General features: G+C 44.5%; 1 protein-coding gene across 1 annotated transcript; it reads right to left on the reverse strand.

The window, feature by feature from the left end:
• Positions 1-21,945: 21,945 nt before the first annotated feature.
• NKX2-8 (NK2 homeobox 8) lies at positions 21,946-24,372 on the reverse strand. The gene is made up of 2 exons (XM_069016000.1): positions 23,979-24,372; positions 21,946-22,868 (listed from the first exon to the last, which is right to left on the reverse strand). Exons 1-2 carry the CDS (start codon positions 24,142-24,144, stop codon positions 22,324-22,326), a joined length of 711 nt encoding a protein of 236 aa, XP_068872101.1. The 5' UTR covers positions 24,145-24,372; the 3' UTR covers positions 21,946-22,323.
• Between the last annotated feature and the right edge of the window lie 858 nt (positions 24,373-25,230).

Here is a 25,230-nt window from a genome sequence, read left to right on the forward strand (position 1 = left end):
GCAACATTGCATGTGCAGCTCAGAAGTGTCTCAGCAGATTTGGCTGACATTTGAAGTCAGAAAAAATCTGGAATCAAATACCTCATTCTTTAGATTGAATAACAATCCTTTGGGGTTTTTTCTCCTGAAAAATACTGTTTGGAAGGAACAACTGGTGATTAGGAGGACAGAGAGCAATGACACTACTCTCAGTCTGTGGACTTTGACCCATTTGTTTTTCTCCTCTGCCAGGCTCTGAGCTCTACATGGGGCACAAGCATGCCACAGAGGGAGTACACAAGGAATGCCCTTACCCAAATTCCCTTGATCCCTGTGTTACTACAGCAGCATGAGTCCAAAGGAGAAAATGAACCCATCATTTTCCTTGTTCTGAACCTCAAGTCCCACATTCACCATGAAGTGGGCTTTAATCTGCAGCATTTCCAAAACAGAGTACAAGAAGGAAACATGAAAGTTGATTAAAAATTGTAAGGATGCAACCTAAACTTCATCAAAGATGCCTTGTAGAAGCATAAACTTTTCCCCTCTGGCTTCATAGGAAGGATTTAACTGCCAGGACGCAAAAGAAACAGAAGCTAATTATCGAATGAACATTGTCTTAATATGTTAATGAAGCGGTTTTGCTAATAGCGAGAGACCTGAATTTTAATACATTTTAAGAGCTCCTTGATTACGTGTTTGTTAGTTGTTATGATCATTTTAAATTATCTGTGCATGGCTTTATAATGGGTTAAAAACTGTATTAAGCACTGTATTCTAAACAGGCCTTGATGAGGCAGGTGAATAGTGCAAACATTGTCACTAGGAAATTCACTTCAAAAGAAATGTAAACTAGTTAACCTAAAACGTGTCATCAAACTCAACAGTCACACTTATGTAAGTAATTTTTTATGTCAGCTACTTCTTCAGAAATGCTTTTTCACATGCAAAGGGTATTCCAGAAACCTTGTAGCTGTTATATCAGAGTGTTTCTGTATGCAGCAAAAAAGGACAGAAACCATATTTTGATTGAATTAGAGGAGGGAGTGAAGTAGTTCCAAATATACTGAGTTAATCAATCTTTTCCTTGGTAATTACAACCAAACCCTGGGGGGGGGGGGGGGGGGCTTTATTCATTTGCCCACACATATTTATTTTGTTCTTCCTCATGCAAAGAATCTCTATATTTGTCTTTAAGCATATCTGGGACCAGTGTAAATAAAAAATTACTTTCTGCAATGACACCAGCATAAGAATGTGCACACCTGGATAGAGCTTTTTTGTTAGAAGTATTCTTTACTTTCTTTTCCATCAATTTAACTTCAAATCAAATCGTGGACCATTATCCTTCCTTCTCCAGCTTGTTTTTCAGCTGGCTGGAAAAGCTCCTGTGGAGCTGTTAACTGAATGGGATCTGCTGCTTAAAAACGTCATGACTGTTACTAGTCATCTGGCTACACTTTCTGCAATTTCTAGAAACAGCCGAACAGAGGTGTTATCTTCAGAAGATAGCCTTCAGACCTTGAAAACCCACTGTCATCCAAAACACTGACAAAAAGACATCAGAGAGTCCATGTGAACTGAGAAGTTGTAACTTCTGGCAGGATGATGGTATTTTTTAGGGGCTGCTTACAATGTTTATGTCCATTTGGGTTTTTCCCCCTCCGTTGTCCTGGTTATCGAACTTGATTTCCTTCTGTGAAAGGATAACCCACCTTGTTGATCTAGGAAAGTCAGTAGATGTAATATTTTTGGATTTCAGTAAATCTTTTGATACTGTCTCGCACAGGATCCTTCTGGACAAAATGTCCAGCTCACAGCTGGATAAACACAGCATGCAGTGGGTGAGCAACTGATTCATGGGTTGGGCACAAAGGGTTGCAGTGAATGGGGTGACATCAGACTGGTGACCTGTCACTAGTGGGGCTCCACAGGGCTCCATTCTCAGCCCTGTGCTCTTCAACATCTTCATAAATGACTTGGACTCAGGACTCGAAGGAATATTATGTTTGGCAATAACACTAATTTGGGAGGAGCTGTTGACTTCTTCAAGGGCCAAGAGACCCTGCAGAGAGACCTCAACAAATTAGGTAGCTGGGCAAACACCAATCGAATGAAGTTTAACAAGGGTGAGTGCTGGTTTCTGCACTTGGGATGGGGCAATACTGATTGTTGCTATAGACTGGGGAATGAGAGATTGGAGAACAGCACTGCGGAGAGGGACCTGGGAGCCCTGGTTGATGGGAAGTTGAATCAAAGCCAGCAGTGCCCTGGCAGCCAGGAGGGCCAAGCGTGTCCTGGGGGGCATCAGGCACAGCATCACCAGGTGGGCAAGGGAGGGGACTGTCCCACTCTGCTCTGCACTAGGGCAGCCTCACCTTGAGTCCTGTGTGTAGTTTGGGTGCCACAATATAAGAAAGAAATTAAGCTGTTAGAGAATATCCAAAGAAGGCCCACAAGGATGGTGAAAGCTCTGGAGAGGAAGCTGTATGAGGAGTGGCTGAGGTCACTTGGTCTGTTCAGCCTGGAGGAGATTGAAGGGAGATCTCATTGCAGTCTTCAATATTCTCATGAGGGCATGAAGCTGAGTCAGGGGAGGTTTAGGTTGGGTATGAAGAAAAGGTTCTTCACCCAAAGGGTGGTTGAGAACTGGAACAGGTTCTCCAGGAAAGTGGTCTCAGCACCAAGCCTGTCTGAGTTCAAGAAGTGTTTGGACAACACTCTTTGGCACGTGCTGTGATTCTTGGACAGGGCAGGGACAGGAATTAGACTCAGTGATCCTGATGGGTCCCTTCCAACTCAGCATATTCTATGACTCTTAAATGAAATTTTAGCTGAGCTGTGTGTACCAAATGTGCTCTGTTGGACCCTCTGCATGTGTGTGTGTGTGTGTGTATTCTCCCTGCTCAGACAATTAAGGAAATCAAACTTAGGTTAACCAGAAAGTGTAGCTCTGGATGGGAAGTGAATGGGGACCTGAAACTAATGGGAGCTATATTTATATTAGACAATCAGTCACTGCACAATTAAACTTGTTCTTCATTATTTCCATTAATGTCAAACATGATGCTCACACTTGGAAAACAAAGGGGTTTTATGATCATCATATACTATGTAATATAAAGCAATGCCTACAGGATATAGACTTCCTCATTTTGATAAAGGCACACATCCCTCCCTCATTCAGACAACAAAAGGGCAATTGTAGTAATTTGATGAACATTTGGACTAGCTTAGAGCACCAAGTCCTGGAAGTGCCTGATTAATTAGCCACTGCTCCCTACGTCCGATGCGCTTGGATACCTCTGGATCAAGCATTGGATCAATGGTAGAGACAGACAAAACCTTAAGGCTAGCACAGGGAAAAGAAACTATCTAAAATTGCAGCCATAAAATCCTTCTTAGGAAACCACCTGAGAGGATGCTTAAGGACAGCATACTTGGCTTTGACAGTTTGTAAAATTAAATATATGTATTATATGAGCTAAAGAAATTAATATAGATTATATTGCCAGTATTATCACATTGGTTTTCTCATATAATTTGGAAACTTTAAGTATCTCCCTGTTTCTTTTACCTTTGTGGAAATTTGCCAGAGGAAGGAGGAAATGTAATCCTATTTAACATAACTAGCCTTTGAAAAATCCTAATTGCCTAGCTCAGTTTAATTTATTTTTAGGTCATACTGCCCTCTAGGGGATTAGGCAGATAGCGAGTGAGTTTTGCATAATACAAACATTTCCTTAATTCACAGGAAAAAAAACATCTCTCTCTTTGTACTGCAGTAAAACATAATAATCCAGGTGTGACTTGCATTCCTTTTCTTGGAAGTATCTTTAAAAGTTAACATTGAATCTCTGCTTTCTGGCTGTGGTGTTGACCTTCCATGAACAGGATATTCAACTGCAACTAAATCAGGGAAACTTTCCTCTTGATTTCTACATGCAAGTTATGAGAAAACTTACATACTTAAATGTCCTGAACATATATATTTGGGCATCAGACATAAACTCTCATTCAGTGTTTTTAGAAATAAAAAAGCTGCACCTGTCTAAAATAGAACAGACAGTAGCAAACTCACCATATCAACAGTTGTGACTGCATTTAGATGGAAAAGTAAAAAGAAGGAACGTAAAGCTTGGGAAAAGAGAAAGAAATTTATTGACAAAGCTGGCGATTAGGTGGGCTAAGAAACCCACAGGCTTTTTCAGTGATGTCAACACTTGCTAAGCAAGGAGAGCAGCCTTCTGCAAAAGGCTAAAATGCCTGGCATATAGGTGCCTAATTATCTCCATGATGAAAAATCTTGCCCTCTTCATTGTTCCTCACTGATGTTCCTCCCTGCTGATTCCTGCCACTGACTTCTCTTAATTCAATTATAATTCTAAAATAGCTGCTGGCTGGCCAGATTGAATTAAGTAAAAAGATTCAGAACTAGAGCTGCCTCACCAGTCCATCATTGCAATTTTTGCTTAGATAGCTGGAGCCATATCTACTTTGCTGCTTGGATTTTTTTTTGAAGAAGCCAGGTCATGTAGAAGCAGAGTTTTGGGGTTCTGTTGAAAGAGTATCTTGGCCCAGCAGCTCACAAATCACTGATCTGTGATGCTTTGAGAATGGGTCCTTCATCTAGATTTTCATCTGGCTGTAGGAGGTTTGGCTGTTGCTGCCCTGATCCTGCTTGCCAGTATTTAAATGCAGATATTGTGGGCAATTCTCATTTGATCCTGATTAATTTTAATTTTATGGTGAAGTGAGTGGCCCATCTACTGTGGCTTCCTAAAACTACCCAAAAAATCAGTTTATCCTGGTCTCTTCTCAGCATCACACTGGGGTTTTGTGAGATTTTAAAGCTGTCAGCTTCAAATGATTAGGTTTCTCATTTCAGTCTTAGCATACTTAATACTATTCCATGCTAATGGTTCATGAGAGATTCATCTACCCATCCACTAGTTTCACTCAGCCATGCTTCTGCCTCCACAGACTTCAAATAAGTCTATCAATTTCATAAAATTTGCTCTTATACCTGAAAGGAGAAACTGCTGGGACTTCCTAGGCAAAATCTCTCATGCTTCCTTGCATGGCCATAGGAGTGGGGATTCATCTCTGAAGCATTTTTTTATTTGGTCAGGACAGCCCTATCATTTATCCAGACTTGTACAACCTGTATTGTAGTCCATGACATGCTGATGGTTTCTGCTTCCACTTCTAGTGGCCCAGCTGCGTTGTGCTGTGCCCAGTAGCTCCACAATAACTAGATTTTCTGAGGCTCTGCTGATTCTCACATCATATCAAAATCTCAGAACTGTGTATAGCCTCTTATTCAATCTTCCGTTTAGGAGTAGGGATATCTTTTTTAGCTTGTGCTTCCTGGGTCCTCTTACAAATACTAGTAACCACTGACAGGAACATTGATGGTACTTGTCCTGAGGTGGTACAGTGGCTTGATGACTTGTCTACCTGCTGATGTGCCAGAGCTTTGTCTTAGGGTCACAAACTAGAGAAATGTTTGGGTTGTTTGAGCAATATTCTGTATCCTATGCTAGGCTAGAAATTCATTTCAGTGCTCTGTTGATTCTCTGGTTTGCTCTGGGTTTGTGTAGATGCTCCACTTACTTGTTCCAGCAGGGGTAGAATAAGCTCTTTCTGTGCTGACCTGACTTCAGCAAGGCAAACAGAAGTGTCCTTGCACTTTACTCATGCCCACAGGAAGAGATTTCACAGAATCACAGAACAGTTAGGGTTAGAACCTCTGGAGGTCAGTTAGTCCAACCTCCCTACCTATAGCAGGTTACACAGGAATGTGTCCTGGTGGGTTTTGACTGTCTCCAGAGAGGGAGACTCGGTGACCTTCCAGGTTTAGTTTATGGCCGTTACTCCTCATCCTGTTGCTGGGCACAAGCAAAGAATCTGGCACTATTCTCTTGGCACCAGCCTTTGAGATATTTATATGCATTGATGAGTTCCCCCTCAGTCTTCTCCTCTCCAGACTAAACAGGTCCAGCTCCTGCAGTCTTTCCTCATAAGAGAGAAGCTACAGACCCCTCATCATCTCTGTGGCCTCTGCTGGACCCTTTCCAGTAGCTCTTTGTCTTTCTCAAACTGTGAAGACCGGTGTTGAATCTAATACCCCAGAAGTGGTCTTTCTAGGGCTGCGTGTATCAACACAAACAGGTAACAGGGGTGACCTCCATACCACAGCTGAAATACAAAAATATTTATTTCATTACCTCCCTAACAGCGCTGGGTGGCAAAGACACACAGGGACACAGGCTCTGTTAGGTGTAGTTCATCCTAGAGAAAAGAGGCACATGGGACACAGGCTCTGTTAGGTGTAGTTCATCCTAGAGAAAAGAGGCACACAGGGACACAGGCTCTGTTAGGTGTAGTTCATCCTAGAGAAATGAGACACATGGGACACAGGCTCTGTTAGGCTTAGGTCACCCTACTGGGCAGTGGCAGGGGGGCACTGCCTGCCCCAACATATCAAAGGGCTTTGCCACGTGCAGTTTATCATAAGGCTGTGCTTTTATGATCTCTCTCTCTCCCAGCAGGAGGCTCAAACCTGTCTGTGAGAGTGTGTTATCTCTACACAGGAATTCTACTTCTCAAAACAGGCAGAGGATGATCACACTAGGCATAATAAATGGAGTTTTCCCACACCAACATTCTCAGCATTTCCAGCTGCAAGGTCACTTTGCACAAAACTATTCCCTCCTCTTTCCCAAATCTTCTGGTTTTAACCCTTTCCTCTCAACAAGGGCCGAGTAGAGAGGGAGGATGACCTCCAGCAACCTGCTGGCCACACTCTTCTTCATGCACCCTAGGATACCTCCTGGCCTCAAGGGCACACTGCTGTTTCATGGTTAACTTGTCATCCACCAAATTTCCCTTTCTATTATTGGTTTCTATTATTTCTCTGTAGCTGTAGCCATTGCTTTCACCCTCACGCTTTTCTCAGTGTACAGTTTTCATACTTGTGGAATATGTTCCTTCTCACCTCTCTGCAGATTACCAGCAATTTGCTGTTCTTGCTGGGATTATAGACTGAAAAATGCCATGATTTGGTCAGAATTGCATTGTTTGACTGCACAGTTCAACCCCTGCTAAAATGGTTGTCTTTAGCCCAGGTTGTGGGACCTTGCAGATCTGAAGGTGCTGACACAAGTGCTCTCACAGGAAATATGTGTGTCCTCCATCCTTGGCTGTGCCACTCCCTGCACAGTGGAAAGGGCCAGGGTTTGCTCCTGCAGTTATTTGTTGAAGTTTCACATCTCTAGAGATTGTCTCAGGTTGTCTGGTTTTTCTGTCAACTAATTGTGCCTTTTCACTCCTATGGATCCCACAAGTAGGTTTGTTCCCACTGTGGTTTTCAGCCTATGTGAGGTAAGAATGCAGCTGCACTGGCTCCTTGGGGATATGTTTGCTTTTTGAAATTATATTTATTCTCAGCAGTGCTCAAGACATGGACAACCAGACTTGGACTACACTTCTCTTCCCTCCTACACCTGTCCCTCGATTTCCACACAGGCAGCCTCTTGGCAATGAGTTATTGTGCTTGGGGACCCATATTCTATAAGGAAATCCAAAATAACAACAAAAATTCTGTTCTAGTTCAGAAAGAGCATTAAACAAGTAGAAATGCTCTGGGGGAAAAAAAAAATTAAAAAAAAATGGTGGGAATCCCACAACTGCAGTTTGAAACAATAAACAATGCTTTTGCACTGGCTTCTTAAAAACAATTCAGTGAGGCTGAGCAGGTGTCAGAGGAGCTTTTCATACTCTGTGCTGCTGAGCGCAGTCTGCCGCCCCCAGGCAGGAGGAAGGCATGAAGGATAAAAACTAAACTTCAGCATTCATATAACCAGTTAAGAACCTGTGTGGCTTAAAAAAACTCCTTTAAACATAACTTAAGACACATTTTACATAATATATTTTCTTAGATCTTGTATGCCTGCACGAAGAACTTCTTGACTCTGTAAGTGATTGTCTGATGAAAACAAACAAGGACTGATGGTAACTAAAGTGCTCCTCAACACAAGAGCAGCACTGCAGCCAGATTCTGCCAAAACCATTCTTGCCTTAAGTAGTGACTTAGTCTACAAGTAGGATTTTTAGTCTCAGCCTGAGCACTGCTGGTGAAAGGTGCTACTCAGACTGAAAAAAGAACCTGATTTACAACAAGAAATACAAGCCAAAACAACAGCTTCTCTAATCACAATGGTTGAGTGGGAAGGTTAAGATTTAAGATGCAATGCTTGAGTTAGAATTTACCTTGCAAAGTGGGGTTAGATCCTCTTTTCTGCAGTTCTCCTCAAAACCATCCTGCTTGACTGCACTGAGGATCTAGTCTGTGAAACTGGACTCAGAGACAGTGTTCAGCCCAGACCTATCAGTGGTGCTGCTTGTGCATTGATTTACAGACAAGAATAAAATCAGAAAGCAATTAATCGTGTTGCCCAGCCTCCCATATGTCACCAGTCATTCCATGTCACTCTGCCTTGAGCCTTGAGTGTGATTTAAACGTGCATTGCACAGGGGCCTCCAGTCTTCATTAAAGGAGTCCTTACCTTGGCTAATTACTTGCACATTTCCAATGGCATGCACTGCTTCGAGATTGGGTTTGTCTGGCTTTCAGCCTACATTTTTGTTCTGCCTTTCTGCCTAGACTGAAGAGGGGTTTCCTCTAGGAAGACTAGAGCACAGCTGATCCAGTGGATCAGCCCTATTACTGCAGAGGGTTCAGGAATAAAATCCCATATGTCTCTTCACATGACTATTAGCATAATAACCCTATGTGTCTCTGGGAAGACATCTTTATGCTGCAATGAAATGATGTTTCAGTCTTGTTTTTGTTAAGCCCAGCAGAGATAATTTTTCAAGTATTTTCGCTTTTTATTTTGATCTTACTTGGATTAGTTTGCAGCTCTTGTTTGCATGTTCTCCTGCAATGTGTTTTGAAGGTACGGATACAGCCGGTAGACAGTGATCTAGCACTGCTCTCATCAGAAACAGAAGTGGAGTGAAATCACTTCCTTCCTCTGGCTTTCCAACTTGTTCTTCAAAATCCAAGGATTACTCTAGCTTTTTTTACCCTAAATTTGTATGTCAGTTTCCACTGAACTGATTTACTAGATCTCTTTCAGACTCTGCTTCCCAGCTATCTTTCCCCTACTTCTTCTGTAGGACCAGTATTTTTCAGTCCTTGCTGTACTGCTTTGCTGTGGTAGTATGGAAATTCGGTTTTAAAGGCCCATTTCTCAAAGGAACATGAGCTGCATTTTTTGGTTGCCCCTTTTTACTCACATTCTCCCCTATACTTTGTGTGCCAGGGATGGGAAGGGAAATGGATGGCCCTTCAACAAACTGGTGGATTAGCTCAGCCATCTTGCCATTGAATCATTGAATCATAGAATGGTTTGGGCTGGAAAGGACCTTAAAGATATCTAGTTCCAACCCCCCTGACATGGGCAGGAACATCTTCCACTAGACTGGTTTGCTCAGGCCCTCATCCAACCTGGTCTTGAACATTTCCAGGGTTTAGGCATCCACAGCTTCCCTGGGCAACCAGTTTCAGTGTCTTGCTATATTATTGACAGGAGATAGAAAAGGTCTTCTGTCATGTGTGTATGTTTTAACTTGGGAAATACAATGTGAAGAGCTGTAAAAATACAAAACATTGTGCAATTGCCTTCTTAAGGAATTCCAGACACATTGTGCACTAAGGCAGAGATTTCATAGGAGAAATTCAGTATGATTGCTTAAAGAGGATATTATAGTAAATAAGCCCAAGCAGCTACCTAATTCTGGGATGTCCTGGCATTTGAAGGGTGAACTTTGTAAATAAAAAGACACCTAAATACATTTGTGTATGTAACAGTTGTTATTTATCTCTCCTAGGAAGTAGCCTCTGGATAATCATGGGGCAGATCATGAGGTTTTCATTAAAGTGAAGCAGGTGATTAAGTGTTTCCCTGAACAAGACAGGCCTCAACTATCCCTCTAAAACTACAGGTTGATGCAGGAGCTTTTAGACTGTATGCTTAGGCTTCCAAGTACATCCCTACAAGTGTCAAGTGGTAGATTTCTGAAGTGTGTAGTGTCCAGCAACACCTCATCCTCAATGCATTTACTTGCTTACTGTACTATTTTTTCTTCTCTTTTGGCCCGTGTGGGAGGTTCTGACAGCTTACTGCCATACATTTAGACGGCTCCCACCACAATGTGGAACCGTTCTCATGCTATATTCTGCTATAGATAAATACTGGTTCCATATCTACACAGTAAACAAAACAAAACAAAACAAAACAAAACAAAAAAAAAAAAGAAAAAAAAAAAAGAAAAAAAAAGAGGAAAATATTCCAATACGTATAAGGCTTAAGAGAACCTGAAGTAAGATGGACTTACTTCTTTTCATTATTTTTTCAATCGCTTTTGTTTCTGATAGCAAAAGTTGTTGTCATTGAAATGAAGATCTGCTATTCTTTAATCCCCAGGAAAATGATTACTATCATTTAAGGAAATTATATTCTTCCTAATTAAGCTGTTTTCAGACAATTAAATTGCTTCCTGATTTTCATAATTGTCTCTTTGCTAAGATCTACCTCTTTCCTGATTAGCAAGGTGGAAAAAACCCTTTGCTTTTACTCTGTACAGTATTTAGCAGTTAAGAAAGAAGTTTCAGCAAATATAGTAAGTCAGACTCTTCCTCCACATGACCTACCCTATATACGCTGCTCTGGCTTCACAAAGTCAGATCAAATAACAACGGCACCCAGAAGGGTGACCAGAAAAACAGGAGGAAACCTATTTTGGATAGTCCTGTGATCTAGCAAGCATGGGAGGCACCATACCCTGACAGGCCAGGGTGAATCTCTCCATCACCTGCAGCTTTCATGAGGTAAAAACCAGCTTCCCAGCCAGCCCTGGTTAGTTAGCTGTGGATGTGCTGTCCAGACTGCCCTTCTCTGCAGTGCAGCAGAGGAGCAGGTCAAGAGGATGTGTTTGAAGAATGCTGGTACCATGGCACTGCCTCACAGTTACAGAGCACACAAAAATCTCACACTCAATGGCTGCATTTCTTATGCTACTACAGCCATTTCACCTGCACGTTGTCTGTTCCTGCAGTGGTCACATCTGAGACTCCATATCTCCCAAGAGCTGTACATGGCTACCCCATGACAATACACTCTTGCTTTCTCCCTTTCTGTGTGCATGTTCTCTTCTTTCCCTCTTTCATTTACTTTTTCTCTCACCTTTATTTCCTTCATTTTTTTTACAGTAGGGCATTAGCTATTAATGTAAGAAGCCTGACACTTGTTATAATGTACAAGTGTCCTAAGGGACTAGGTGTTACAGGGCTTGGGGAATGCCATGTGGCTTTTGGCCTGTGAAAGGTGCACAGTGAAAGTCCTGTGAATCTTTCCACATTACTGGCATGGCTGCCTGCAACTTCATGGATGCTGTTCCAATCAATCCAGAGGGTCAATACCCTCAAGTTGGGTTTTGAAGGGAAATATATGGATGGGGAGTCACTGTTTCAAAAGCCCTGTTGCTAATTTGGTGTGCAGACACTCTCAAAGGACTGTTCTGAGAAATAAAGATAGCCATTAGCCAAAGGTTATGGACTTGAGCTCTGTAAATTTGAAGGTGAGAAAACGTATGATACATCAATGTCAGATGATTAAATTAATCAGGTCAAACCCTCAGCTGGGTGAGGATGGATGGATGGATGGATGATGCTCCTGCTGCTACAGTGATGAGCACCATCTGAATAGCTGATTCATGATGCTTTTAAAGGTAGGGCTAAGGCTGAAGGGACCTTTCCACAGATAACCACATGAGGGGCAGATTATTTTACAGCAGGCCTTTGAAAATGTAGAATTCATCCATCCATGATTTTTACAGGTCTGCCACTGTAATATTTTCATTGTTCCAGTCCTTGAGGTCAAATGATGAAGTGACAACACATGCAAACACACACCATTTTAGTTCTCACTGAGCTTAAAGATCTCTTCTAAAAAGGCAAAATAGATCAAATAACATTTAAAATGTAACAAAATTGTTCTTCAAACAGAAACTGGGATGCAAAAAGGTTATCCCTTTTTCTTTAAATCTCATGATTCTTTACATTGGCCTCATGATTTTTGAGATCTGACTTATTGATTTTTAATATTTGTGTAGCATGGTCTTGAACATGTGGCATAGGCTCATAAACGTAAACACAGTAGTACAGCCAGAAATATTCCTTCATTAGTGTGGTGGGCTGACCTGGACCGGATGCCCACCAAGCTGCTCTACCACTCCCCATCCCAGCTGGACAGGGGAGAGAAAATAAGACAGAAAACAACTCATAGGTTGAGATAAGGCAGTTTACTAAAGCAAAAGTTTGTATGCTCATACATAAAGAGAAAAAAAATTCTCTATTTCCCATCAATAAGTGATGTTCAGCCACTTCCTGAGAAACAGGGCTTTAGCACCTCTAGTGGTTGCTCCAGAAGGCACACACTGTGCATAGCGAGCGCCCCCCTGTTCCTCCTCCTTTCCTTCGCTGTTATATCTGAGCTGATGCCATATGGTGTGGAATATCCCTTTGGTCAATTTGGATCAGCTGGCCTGCTTGTGCCCCCTCCCAGGATCTCTCCCACTCCCAGCCCCTTGCTGGGGGGCGAATGTTAGGAGACAGCGCTGATGCTGTGCCAGCCCTGCCCAGCAGTAGCCAGAACACTCGTGTGTTACCCACATCTTTCTAGCTACCGATGCAAAGCACAACACTGTGAGGGCTGCTGTGAGAAACATTAACTCCAGCTCAGCCAGACCCAATACAGTTAGAGATATTCATTTGAGTGTTAGATATCTCTTACAGTCTCCTTCCTTTTACATTCCCAACCAAAGGAAAGAAATCCTGAAAGCAAAAGGTTTTGCCTTCCTGATATGAGGAGCAGTTTTGTTGCAATATCAAAGGTCATTGTTATTATTAACTGCCTCTTTTGTTTTTTAAATTTTTCCATAAGAACTGACTTTATACGAGCTTCTTTTCTGTGTTAATAATTTTATGAGAGGAAAAGTAATGGTTGTCAAAGGGAGGTTCTGGCACAACCAGCATTGAAAGAAACACAGAGGGCAGAGCAATAGTTAAGGAGCAGTAGTCCTGGAGGACTAAAGGGCATGAAAATGAGGGAAAGATGAAACCACTTAGTCCACAGCTTTTTTTTGGAGAGTCAAACCTCTGCTTTCAGCCTCATTTTGGTTGTTCTCAGGAATGCTGACACTCAGTTTCTTCAACTTTCTGCCTTTTTCACCTCACACTTTAACAGCCTGTCTCAAAGGGTGTTAATGAAGTACAAATAAGTTTTGTCTGTGGAAAAGAATCCTGCAAAAACACCATGTGTGGGAAGCGATCCTTCCCAACACCTGCATGTCCCCTCTGAACCAAGGGCTGAGCTAGCTGGAGTATGTTATGAGTGATACACAGATGATCAGTAAGCTCTTTGCTTGGCATCCCTTTTTCATTATGCTGCCATTTTAGAGAAATGTTTTTATAGCCTCTGTTTGATTTTTCATCAGATCCCTTCCTCCCTGTGATTCCTCCCTTCCTGCTTCCTACAGAATGTGGCCAGCTGGTTACTGCTAAATTTAAACAAAGATGTGCTACTTGTAACTCTCTTTGCTTCATGCACACAATATTACTAGCCTAACTCATCTAGCAAGAAGTACTTCTATTTTGATGTGCACAGAAACTGTAAGCCCAGATGAAGGTCAATGAAGGCTGTTGCATAGATAGATCATGCTGACAGGGAGTGCTCTAACTGGTTTTTTGCAGAAAAATGCAGAATCAGTGGAATTGGAAAATTAGAGGAGTACATGTGAATTCTGTTCAATATGTGGGAACTTGATGGGAACTTAAAATTGAGTGTCCAAGGAAAGTCTGCAGAGCAGCTCCAAGAGCAGCAGCAGAGCATGGCCCAGGTCTCCATCAGTGCTATAATTCTGCCATGGTGATGCACAACAAAACATCCAGCATCTCCTGTGGAATGGAAATCTTCCTTTCTAGTCAGCTCTAATTACAACAGCATACCATGTTCAAACAATCCATAAAATAGGGCATCAGCAAAGAAGTGACTCCTTGCATCTCTGAGATTCATGCAGCATCCAAGAGCTCAAACATCAAGGAGAAAACAGCAGGTGGTTTAACTCCCAAGATCTCTCCCCTGCTGTTGTTATCATTGACAATGAAGGCAGTGTTGTAAGTGCAGAGTGCAATGGACAATTCATGCACTTACCATATCTTGCGCTCTAGCTACAGGCGCGTGATTTTCTGAAGAAATGATGACAGGATCAAACATATTCTGGCAGATACTCACAAAATCAGAGCCCCTTTCACTCAGTAAATGACCGTAAAAATGCTTTGAAGATGACAATAAAAAGTTATTTAATCATGTTCAAAACAGAAGCACCTGCCAAGTCAATATGTCATTTTTTTTTCATGATTGGCTGATACAGTGACAATAGTGAAAAATGCAAAGTGAGGCTGTTAGGAGCAACTACTGGCCTGATTCCATTGCCTGATGGTGGAGAGAGAGAGCAAGGGAAGAGGAAAGAAAAAGCAAGAGAGTCACACATACATTTCCTCAGCCTCCTGATTTTTCAACTCTTTTCCCAGCTGTTACAAGGTGCCCTTGGAAACCTAGTCTGAAGATGTCCTTAGCAGTCCCCATTTTCTGTGAAGTCAGTGCCAGAGGGAGAAAGGACATTGACCAAAAGGAGACCTAAGACAGAGTGGGTGATTTTCATGCTGATGCAGCACAGGAGAAAAGGTGCTGGGGAGAAGGGTGAGGATCTGGCCTTCTTGTATCATCACTGCCTTACGATATCTCCTAACTGGCAGGTGGGTGCTGCTAGAAATAGAGACATGGAATGTTATGTGCAGCAGAGTGCAGGTTTTTCAAGCAGCCCAGGAGAGCCAGCACCTGCCCTCAGCAGTGTGGGCTGTGGGGCCATACCATGCAGCAAATAAGAGCCTGTGCTGTTGCTCAGCCTCACCACTACCCTTGAAGCTGCATTTACCCCAAATTCAGCAATTCTTCTAGGCAAGCCAGTTACCTGACATATGCTACTGTAGCATTGAAGAGCTTTCTAGCTGTACTTGGTGCAAAACCCTCTTTTTAATACTGATTGATTGGGTTCTTTCATGATTCTCTGAAAGCAAAGTAGCCCGAGGATGATGATAATTTGCATAGTTTGATGACAGAGGCTATTCTGGCTCCTGAAGTCCATCAGGTAGCTAACATAAATGTTCATACCTAAAGGTCAGAAGGGCTTATTCTGATCAAGCACTGTCATCTGTAATACACTATGAACCATGGGGATTCCTGGAATTCATTCTCAGCACAAGGCCGACATCTGTGACTAAATGAGAACATTTTTGCTCAAATATCACATTAAATTTTTTCAGAGTCAGAGATTTTGTCACCAAATCCTGGTAAAAGGGCCTTACTATTCTACAGGCTAGGAGCTGTGACAAGTTTCAGAGTAGGTTTTTTCTAACTACTGGACCTCATTAAACTTTGCCAGCTGAACAGAAAGGCCTTTTATGCCCAAGATTATGTTTGCTGTGTGAGTGCTTTAACTTAGGTTGCTTCACCAGTCTCTTTGGTAAGCTAGAATAGACAGGACACCTACCCCAACCTTCACTCCACAGGATGATGGCCAAGCTCTCACCTTTCCTGCATTTCTTCCACAATGGTTTTCGCGTGCTTCAACATCTTTTTAAAATGTAAACACCAGAACAGTATTCCTGTAGTGTCTTGAAATTTCAGTGCACTCAAAACTCAACTCTCTGTTGCCAAAGGAATATTTAAATTATAGTACTCAAAGCCAAAACCAATAATAAAGTCTAGGTTTCTTTGAAGCACAGATAAAAGTTATTTTTCAGTAGCCAAATTTGAATACAAAAATGTTGAAGTATTCACACATTTACACATTGGTACTGTGAAAATTGGTTGGATAACTGAGTCTGAAGGTTATGCAGTGGTAAAATTATTTCCTCAAGATAAATATATTAGACGTGTGAAGAAAATACTGCTAAATTACTGGTTTAAAAAGAAAATATGAGGGAGAGAAGAATATTAACACAATCTCAGCCACCAGTAGAAGGCAGGTAAACCATGCACAGAGGAAATACTTGTAATGATGAAGGCTGAGCTTCAACATTAAAGATCCCAACAATAGCATCCTGAGGCCAGTGTAGGAGAAGTAAAGGGAAAAGCTGAGTAAAAACAGTCACATACACCTTTTAACCATGTGTAAAAATAGCACAGAAGGATGTCTGACAGCATGAACTCCCTGAAAGCAGCAGAGAAATGGAAGGGATCAGGAGGAGCTCCCAAGTGGTGCCTAGCTAGTAGTAGAAGAGGTGTTTTCTGAAGTGTGATGGCAAAGTAAACATCATGGATGATACTGCATTTTGCAAACAGCAAATGCGTCCAATTAGGAGCTCTGCACGAATGCACACAAACAACAGAAGGATTTTTTTCTCTCCAGATTGATACTTTAGTATATTTTTAAGTGGCTATATTTATGATTTAGTAAAATCATGATTAGTGTTGAATATCATAAAGCCATTAGCTTAACACCAAATCCCCCCATTCACTCAAAGAGGAAAATAAGGGCATAAGAGGAAAACTGTATTCCAAGTGTAAAAAGTCAGATGCTTCCTGACAACAAATATTTCAAAATCAAACACTGTGACTGTAGGGAATGTCAAGAAATCATTTTTGCCCTCACTATGAACTAATGAGCAGGATTGTCCTGCATGGGAGATGACCCTGAGGAATTTGGCTGACTGTTCAAAAGCAGTGTGGGCAGTCCGATGAAAATACACCCTGTGCACCAAAATTGGTGAGGAGATCTAGTCTTTTCATTGTTGCTACTGGTTTCCCTATGTTTTTTTCCAGTGTCTCTGTTTCTTTTCTCTTTTAAAGTATTCCTCATCCAGAACCAAATTCTGTCAGATTCTGAAGAGGATATCTAACCCTGAAGTTTAAGAATTAGACTTAGCGAAGGCCTGTGAAGAAGTAAGTGATTAGGTCTCCTTTTATTGAGGAAGGCAGCCTGAAACCAGTGGGTGTCAGAAATGGACTTTTCTCCTTATTGGTCCTGAATATTAAAAAAGTTATAGCTGTGTTCTGGAGAGATTTTTGCTTTTTCCAGAACACTTTATGACGTCTTTTAAATAGAAAAGCACTGGAGAAAAGAGGATTAAATCTGTCACAACTGTCAACATCCTTGGTCTAGAGAGCTGATTTCCTTCACCAGTTGGAAGCCTGAACATGATAAAAAGCAAACTGATCCCATAGCTCAGTAATCTGTGCTTAGTGGCAGACAGAGACCTCTTAAGCTTGCTACACCTAGTGTATGTTTGATTTTTTAAAATCATTTTAATAGTGTTACTGTTAGTCTGAGCTACTCTGCTCCCAAGTGTTACTTGAGCTCTATGCTTGAGGAGCATAAAACAACTTTTCTGCTATGGGCAGCTTTCCATCCACTGCCTCCTTTCCCACAGGAAACTGAGTGCCATGGTTTAACTCCAGCCAGCAACTAAGCACCACACAGCCAGTTGCTTATTCCACCACTGATGGGATGGGGGAGAGAATTGAAAGGAAAAAAAGTGACAAAATTAATGGGTTGAGATAAACACAGTTTAGGAGGGAAAGCAAAAGTCACTCACACAATCAAAGCAAAATGAGGAATTAATTCACTACTTCCCATGGGCAGGCAGGTGTTCACCAGGGCTCCATCACATATAACAGTTACTGGGGAAGACAAATCCCAGAGCTCTGAACAACCTCTCTTCCTCCTTTTTCCTCCAGCTTTGTATGCTGAGCATGATGCCATACGACATGGGATACCCCTTTGATCAGTGGGGGTCACCTGTCCCAGCTGTGTCTCCTCTTAAATTCTTGTGCACCCACAGCCTTCTTGCTGGTGGGGCAGTATGAAAACCAGAAAAGACTGTGATGCAGAAATCTATATTATCAACACCATTTTCAGCACAAATTCAAAACACAGCCCCATACTAACTACTGTAAGGAAGTTAACTCTATCGCAGCCAAAACCAGCATGGTGAGTCAGAAGCCTCCTGAAAGTTACAGGAGGTGACTGGGGTCCTTCTGTCATTGCTGATACTGGTGGCAATCGAATTTTTGTTTATTTTTTTAAATGTCTAGTAAGTGAAATGGAGTCTTTGTTTTGCAATTCTTTGTTCATGGCAGGAATTCTGGAAAGAGTTTACTACCTGATGGCCAATATGTATGGGACTGGTCCCATGCTCAAGGGTTGGAAGCACTGGCTGCGGAAAAGGAAATTGCACTACCTAAGGTTTTGAAGAAAAGGCTGAGTACCATTACTAAAGCTGAGAAAGTGCTGTTCCTGGTATCTTAGCTGTTCCCATCTTCTCAAGAAGCAGAAGCTGTCAGGCACTCAAGTCCAGTAAGACACTATCTTCAACAATGAACTGCGACTTGTGAAGGTCACTGAGTGCAGGGGTAGCCAGAACTGTGTTTATCCAAGGATAGAGTTGGGCACCACCATTTATCTGAAAACAAAGTGAGCTCACTGTGATTGTAGAGCATCAGCTGGGCTCTAAGTAAGGGTGGAAGGCTTATTCCTATCAAATGCTAGGAGGTACAAGGGGCTGAAATTCCAAAAGTTTCGACAGACCTGACCTGCGCTTAGTTAACAACACAGTCCAGATGGGCCATTAGCGAAGACAGGCATACTGCAAGGCTGCCAGGAGCCTTTCCTAAGTCAGTGACAAGAGAATTTGGAGCATGGCAGGGTTCAGCTTCAGAAGCAATTGTTTTCATCTGTTGTAATTTTTAAAATGCATGGTGAGTGTATATGCAAAGACTAATGGTGGATTTGCATTGGCAGGGACACACTCAACTTGTGCATGAAGTATTACAAAGAGGCTTGCTCATATGCTCTTTCAGAACTATTGTCCAAAACTAGAGGCAATCTAGTGACTTGTTTTAATGTCTTAGTTCTGAGTTAACAAACGTGTGCCCAGGGGCTCCCACTGAAACAGGGCTGGGCCTTTGCAAAGTCAATAGCTTGTTTACTGACTATAGAGTAAAACACCCAGGAATATGTTTGAAGATGCTAGCAATGCTTTTCGTTAGCTGGAGATGGCATTTAGATCTTGATCATGGTTTGCTTATTCATTAGTTTCAGTGGAATTTACAGGCCTGTTTGCGGGGTGAAAGTAACACCGCAGTGAGACCTGGTGAGGAAAAAGAAAGAGAAAAGGCAGAAACTCACCACTTTGAGGAGGAGACAAAAAAATCCAAATCAACAACTGAGATGATTTCATGCCTTATCAAAAAAACAATCCAAAGTAGTAGAAAATACACTGAAAGGTGCTAAGTCTCTCTTGCCTTAAAGCTGTTATCAGTGGCACTTGTTAAGAAGTATGTCCTAGATACAGCTTAACCATTGGTAAAATTAACTATTTTCCTTGCTAAATGCACTTAAAATTTAGACAGATTAATTTGTTTCTGTCAGGAAAAAATAATATTTTCAGTCCCACCCTATCTTCTTCACAAGACTTTCTCTTTACTGTAAATCTCCATAGACTATTGAATTGTCTCATTATTTAATGCATTCTTTTTTCTACATGGATGCATTAAATTAAGGGGGCTGCTTTTCTCCAAGCTTGAACATGACTCTACCACCTTCCCTGCACCTCTGTTGAGATTACTTGTCTCAGTCTGCAAGAGCATCTCGTTAGCCTTTGCCAGTGCCTGGGAATCGCATCTTTCCCATTTCCTGGGCTTGGTAAAAGGTAACGCTCACAAATCTCACATTTTGTGTGAAGAAACCTTCATCAGGTGACATTGCAGCTAGTGATCAGAGAAAATCACTGCAACCTGGAATTGGGAAGGGACATCTGCTGTCATTACCAGAATGTACAGTAGCTCATAAAAGCAGTAATTTAAGGAAGCCCTCGTATTTTACAGAGCCTTCCTATGACAGTGTGTGGGCTCCTGGACAGGACAGCAGCTCAGATGAGCGAGGAGCCAGGGAAAGACCCTTCCAGGTGGGATGCTGCAAACACTTGGCAAGCTGACGAAGGGTAGATTTGTGCTGAGAAGGAGCAGTCTTGTCCCGTTGTCTTTGTTTTCTTTTCTAATGACATTATCACACTCTTTCCACAGATGATCCTGCTGCATAGTTGGGTCACAAAGGGTTAAAATGGAGGCCAGCATCTGTACGTTTAGAACTACATGCGACAAAGTCCATTGCTTGAAGTCTGGGTCCCTTCTCCCCCTCCCCCGTGCCTACCCAGCTTCCAGTAATCATTTATTATAAAGGGGTTTTATGATACAAATTTGATAATCTCCCATACACATTGGCACTGTTCTAATTGGAGTTGTAAGCCCATAAAATTCAAGCCCTTTGTTTTCATGAAGGCCACAAGGTTTTAAAAGATACTATTGTACCGCCTAAAACCCATAAAATTGTCACTAGGGACTGATTAAACAGTCCTGAATTGAAACAGTGCGGATTTTGTCTAGGTCCTTTTCACGCACAACAATGCTCTTTTCAACCCCCAAGACAAAAGGAGGTTTAAGGAGCGATTCTCTGGGAGATTCTTCTAAGATAACCCCATCCATATGGGAGACAAGGTGGCCAGCAGCTGAGACGAAAAAAAAAAGATTTCGGATGGCAGGAGGAAAAATAAAGGGAAAGGGGCAGGGGAAAGACAACAACAAAAAATCAAAACCCAACAGCCAGCCAACCAAACAATAAAACCAAACCCAGGTGACACAGAAACTATGTTTCTCCAGGTCCTTCCCGCACAGCCCAGAGGTCTGATCCGATCTGCTCCTCCGTCTTGGCACATGCCTCCGTGCCCAAGCAGGCAAGGAGATGCAGGTGGGAGGACTGGCGTTCTCCCCGGCCTATCCTGCACTGTAGCTGGCTGGGTCTGATCCTCCCGCACCGAGGACAGATGCGACACCGAGCCGCCAGGGTGGAGGGTGCGCAGCCCTGGGTAAGGTAGGGCTGGGAGGAGAGCGGGGCCATTCTGGCGGCGGAGGCGGCCAAAATCACTCACGGAAACCGGTGTGCGCTTTTGGTCGCCTCCCCATCCGCGACGGCAACACCTCGCAGCTTCGCTCTCCGTGGACTCCCCGGGATGTGTAGACAGCACAGCACATCCCGGGGGCATATCTCGTCCAAAGTTATCCCCTTCTAGGGAATAAACAAAAAAATATATAATAGGAACCCCACTCAAATATCTTCTGCCAGGCCCTTTCCTTCGACAGCCTTTCCTCGGCGGCCAAGTTGTCTGCATCAGTCCCTTGGGGTCTTTGCCCCCAAATATTCCCTCTGCGTTCGTGGTCCGCAGGTGCCGTCAGAGGGACGGAAGCAGCCGCTCTAGTCCGTATTTCAGGGACCTGGGTTTAGCTTTGTGGGGGGTTTTAGGGCTTTTCCCCCATTGGCGGTTGGCAGAAAATATATATTATTATTTTCACCCCAAAGTAATAAAATCGTTAGTTTATCAAATAGTTTCAAAACATAATTTTCTTGGCTGTCCTTCCCCAGTCCTTCCCCAGTCGAAATTTGGACAGGTTTCAGGCTAACAGAAAGATTGGCTTAATTCTGGATCCCGCCTTAGCGGCTCTAGGGAAGACATCGCCGCTTAAAATGCAAAGTCGTGGGGCGCGGGAGAACGGGAGACTTCGGGGTCACGCTTCTTGTAGGAATTATCGCCGCGTTTACAGTAAGACGCTTGCAGCAAACTTTATTCGCCGTTTACCGGCGCATGTGGGTAAAATAAACGAACTTGAAAGTCAAATTCGACTGGCGCTATCAAGACAAATATTTAAGTTTTTATAGCACAGGAGGCAATCCTACGAAACAGTCCCAATCGTCAAAACTACACTTCTCCGCCGGGGAAAATTTATTTGCCAAAAATCATTTTATTAGTCACTGGAAGATTCAGCTATTTTAAAATACACTAGGTCGCTAGGCTGATCGTTAGTTTTTAACAAGGAATCTCTCGAACAGGAGGAGGAGGAGCAGAAGTTTTACAAAATTCGAGCCTCACGCGACATCCTCGCCCTCGGGTGAGGCCAGCGGAGGGAAGCGTGGCCCCGGTCAGCTTCGTCCCGGCCTGCCGCCGCCCCGGAGCCGCGCTCCGCCGCTCGGCCCGCCCGAGCCCGGCCGCTCGGTGCCCCGGTGCGCCTCGGGCGCCTTCCCCACGCTATAGCCCGGGGCCGGGGCGGGCAGCCCCGCGCCCGTGGGATGAGTCCGGCCCCAGAGGGCTGAGTGCCGCTGTCACCATCCCCAGGAAACGACGGCGGGGTGCGCCAAGTGCTGGTACGCGGGGAAGACGCCGAGGGCGGCGGCGGGCGGGCAGGCTCGGTAGCCCTGCAGGGCGAGGGCGGCCTGGGCGCTGCATCCCGCCAGCGCGCAGCCCAGCTTGGGGCGTGCGGTGGGCGGCGGAGGACTGGCAGGGCAGGCGCGGCAGGGCTCCCCGTCCCGCACCAGGACCGGCACCACCACCCGGCGCAGCAGGGCGGGCGGGCGTGGCTGGGGGCTGCCGGGACCCTCGCTTCGCGCCCGCTTCATCTTGTAGCGGTGGTTCTGGAACCAGATCTTCACCTGTGTGGGGGTGAGGCTGAGCAGCCGGGCCAGCTGCTCCCGCTCCGGCGCCGAAAGGTATCGCTGCTGCCGGAACCGCCGCTCCAGCTCCAGCGTCTGCGCCTTGGAGAAGAGCACCCTTCGCTTCTTCTTCTTCTCCTCGGCCTCCGAGCCGCGGGCGGGGAGGGACCTTTGGGTGGAGTCGGGCAAGCTCATCTCCGGGCCGCTCTCGTCGGAAGCTGGGGACAGCGAGTGGGTTAGAGAGAGGGAGCAGCCGGGGCCGGGGAGCGGGGCTGGCATCGAGGAGGCCGCCGAGAGCTGAAACCTCTCTCGCAAGGAGGGCCCCGGCTGTTTACCGGGCCGGATTAATCCCAACAGTCAACAAGAGATATGAGCTAACCCTACGAATGAGCTAAACCTAGCCCACCGGACGGAACGGGCTGTCCCCCGTGGGGGACCGTCTCTTCCCCGCCGGTAATCCCCGCAGAGGCACGGCCGCTTCGTCACGCACAGCCCGGGGATTACGGGCTGCCAGCCCTCGTGTGCCCTCCGCACTGTATCAGAATATGGGGCTGCCCGCCGGTCCTTCCATATCTGCTTTTCACCCGCCGCTCGATTACCTAAATATTTAACTTATCCCGGTGGTGTTCCCGCACCCCTTCAAAGGACGGTCTCCCCCTGTGCACACACAGGTATACAATGAACGCCGGATATCTGCGGCACAATTTATGTGTGCGAGGTGCTACACAGCTGGGTTTGCGAGCTGGAGCCTGCCGCCGCCGTGGCAGGTGCGTGCATCTAGGCGGTGGCGCAGGGCGCGCCGCGGCAGCGCGGGGAGGCGAGGCACGAGGGGTGCTCAGCTTTTCTCTGCGGAGCGTGGGGTGGCCTCAAACCCCTCCAGCACAAAAAAGACAGGATATCTTGCACCAGAGAAACGGGGGTTAAAAAAATAATCCGGGAAGTGGGCTTAAACCATAAGATCAGAGAGAGAGGTGGACACAGCCTGAGATTTTGCTTTCTGCCATAGCTGGGAGCATGCACAGACCTATAAAAAAAACCCAAAAACCAAACCAATAAAAACCCACCAACCCCATAACAAAAATCAAACAAATAAAAAAAAAAAAAAGCCCCCCCCCTCTCTTCTGTCTTAAGATCGTGGTCGGGACATTTCTGCTGTTTCATTGTTGCAATTCGGTAATATTTTATAAAATTCCCAGCCTGGATTCCCCCGATCCTGTAGGCTATGTACACTGGCAATTCGCTGCTTCGCATCTTCCTCAAAGGAAGAGGGGAAATAAACAAAAGATATTTGTGTGGAGATGGAGAACTCCTGTCCGTTTTATACTCACAGGGATAGTGATTTCTGTCTGTTTCTATCCACCGTCGGTACGGCGAGCTGGTGTAGTTCTCCGCTGAGTGGTGATGGTCAGAGGCTTGCTTTATGCTATTAGCATCCTGCTCTGGTAAATCCAAAATGCTCCTCACTGTAAAACTGATCCTGCCAGATGTGGCCATGATAGGTTGTGCACACCCTTCAAAAAAATATCACCCCAAACCGAACCTCCTTCCTTAAAAGCTGCGAGGAAAGGATTGCGTCCAGTTACTGGGGAGTCTCTTGGCTCAAGAGGACCTTCCTTTCCATCGCCACCTAACCCCAAATATTAGTGTCGTTTACAGAGGTGTCCTGTTTATATAAACAGTCCTCCCCACTGCAAACACTGCCTGCTTTCAAACCGTCCCTGTCTATAGGATGCTAAGTACCTGAATTAGTCAAGTGCTAAAGCCCTAATGGGAGTAGGTGTAGCCCCCCCCTCCCGCCACCCCCATGAGAGAATAACCCGTTACCTCCCAAAGACAGCAGGAAACAGGCTTCATCATTACATATTCTGTCTGATTAGCCAAAAGTGGGGACAGATAATGGTAATTGTTAGCAGTGAATAACATCTTGGGTGGCATGTGGATGACCAACAACCACCCCCCTCCATCCGCTACCGAAGCCACCAGCGTCCCTTCTATCCGCAGACAAAGTGAATCCTCCCAGGACATCCGCAGAGCCTGCCGAGAGCCCCCTCCCCGCTTCTCCCTCTTTATTTCCCCCCTCTTGCCTCTTTCTTTAATTCTGGAAGGAATTTAAGTCGCTATTTGTTTTATTTGCCCGGGCTGTTTGCAGTGCTACCTCAAATTCTCCCTCTTGTTGGCAGGTTTCCTACCCTCAGCGGGGCATTTTTCACACCTCGGCTGAGCTCTCGGCGGGGAAGGCAGGCGGGTGTGTGCGTTAGGGAAGGGGATCTCTGGGATGGGAGTTTTTTGCGTCTCCAGGGCATAGTACATGGAAGGTACATCTTTTTCTCGAGAAAGATGATGGCGGGAGCTTGGCATACTCGGTCCATAAGGAAGAGTCGGGGCGGGTTGGGGGGTAGTGGAGGTTTGGTTTTCGTTTTTTTTTTAATCACCGGTTTGCGTTGTACTAACCCAGGGAATATCCTCTCTGGCGAGGTGTGTGAGTGACTGAAACGACTCCAGATGGGGTGAGGGAGAAAAGATCAAACACGGCGCGTCTATTTATTCGCGCCGTCCCTGCCGACCGCCGCTTCATCTGCC

This window comes from Aphelocoma coerulescens, chromosome 5 (assembly GCF_041296385.1).
Source record: "Aphelocoma coerulescens isolate FSJ_1873_10779 chromosome 5, UR_Acoe_1.0, whole genome shotgun sequence".
NCBI lineage: Eukaryota > Metazoa > Chordata > Aves > Passeriformes > Corvidae > Aphelocoma > Aphelocoma coerulescens.

Coding starts and splice junctions, on each gene's coding strand:
- NKX2-8 (XM_069016000.1), bottom strand. CDS start 24,144: ATGGCCACATCTGGCAGGATCAGTTTTACAGTGAGGAGCATTTTGGAT. Junction 22,869..23,978: donor AGACAGAAATCACTATCCCT/GTGAGTATAAAA, acceptor CGCTGTCCCCAG/CTTCCGACGAGAGCGGCCCG.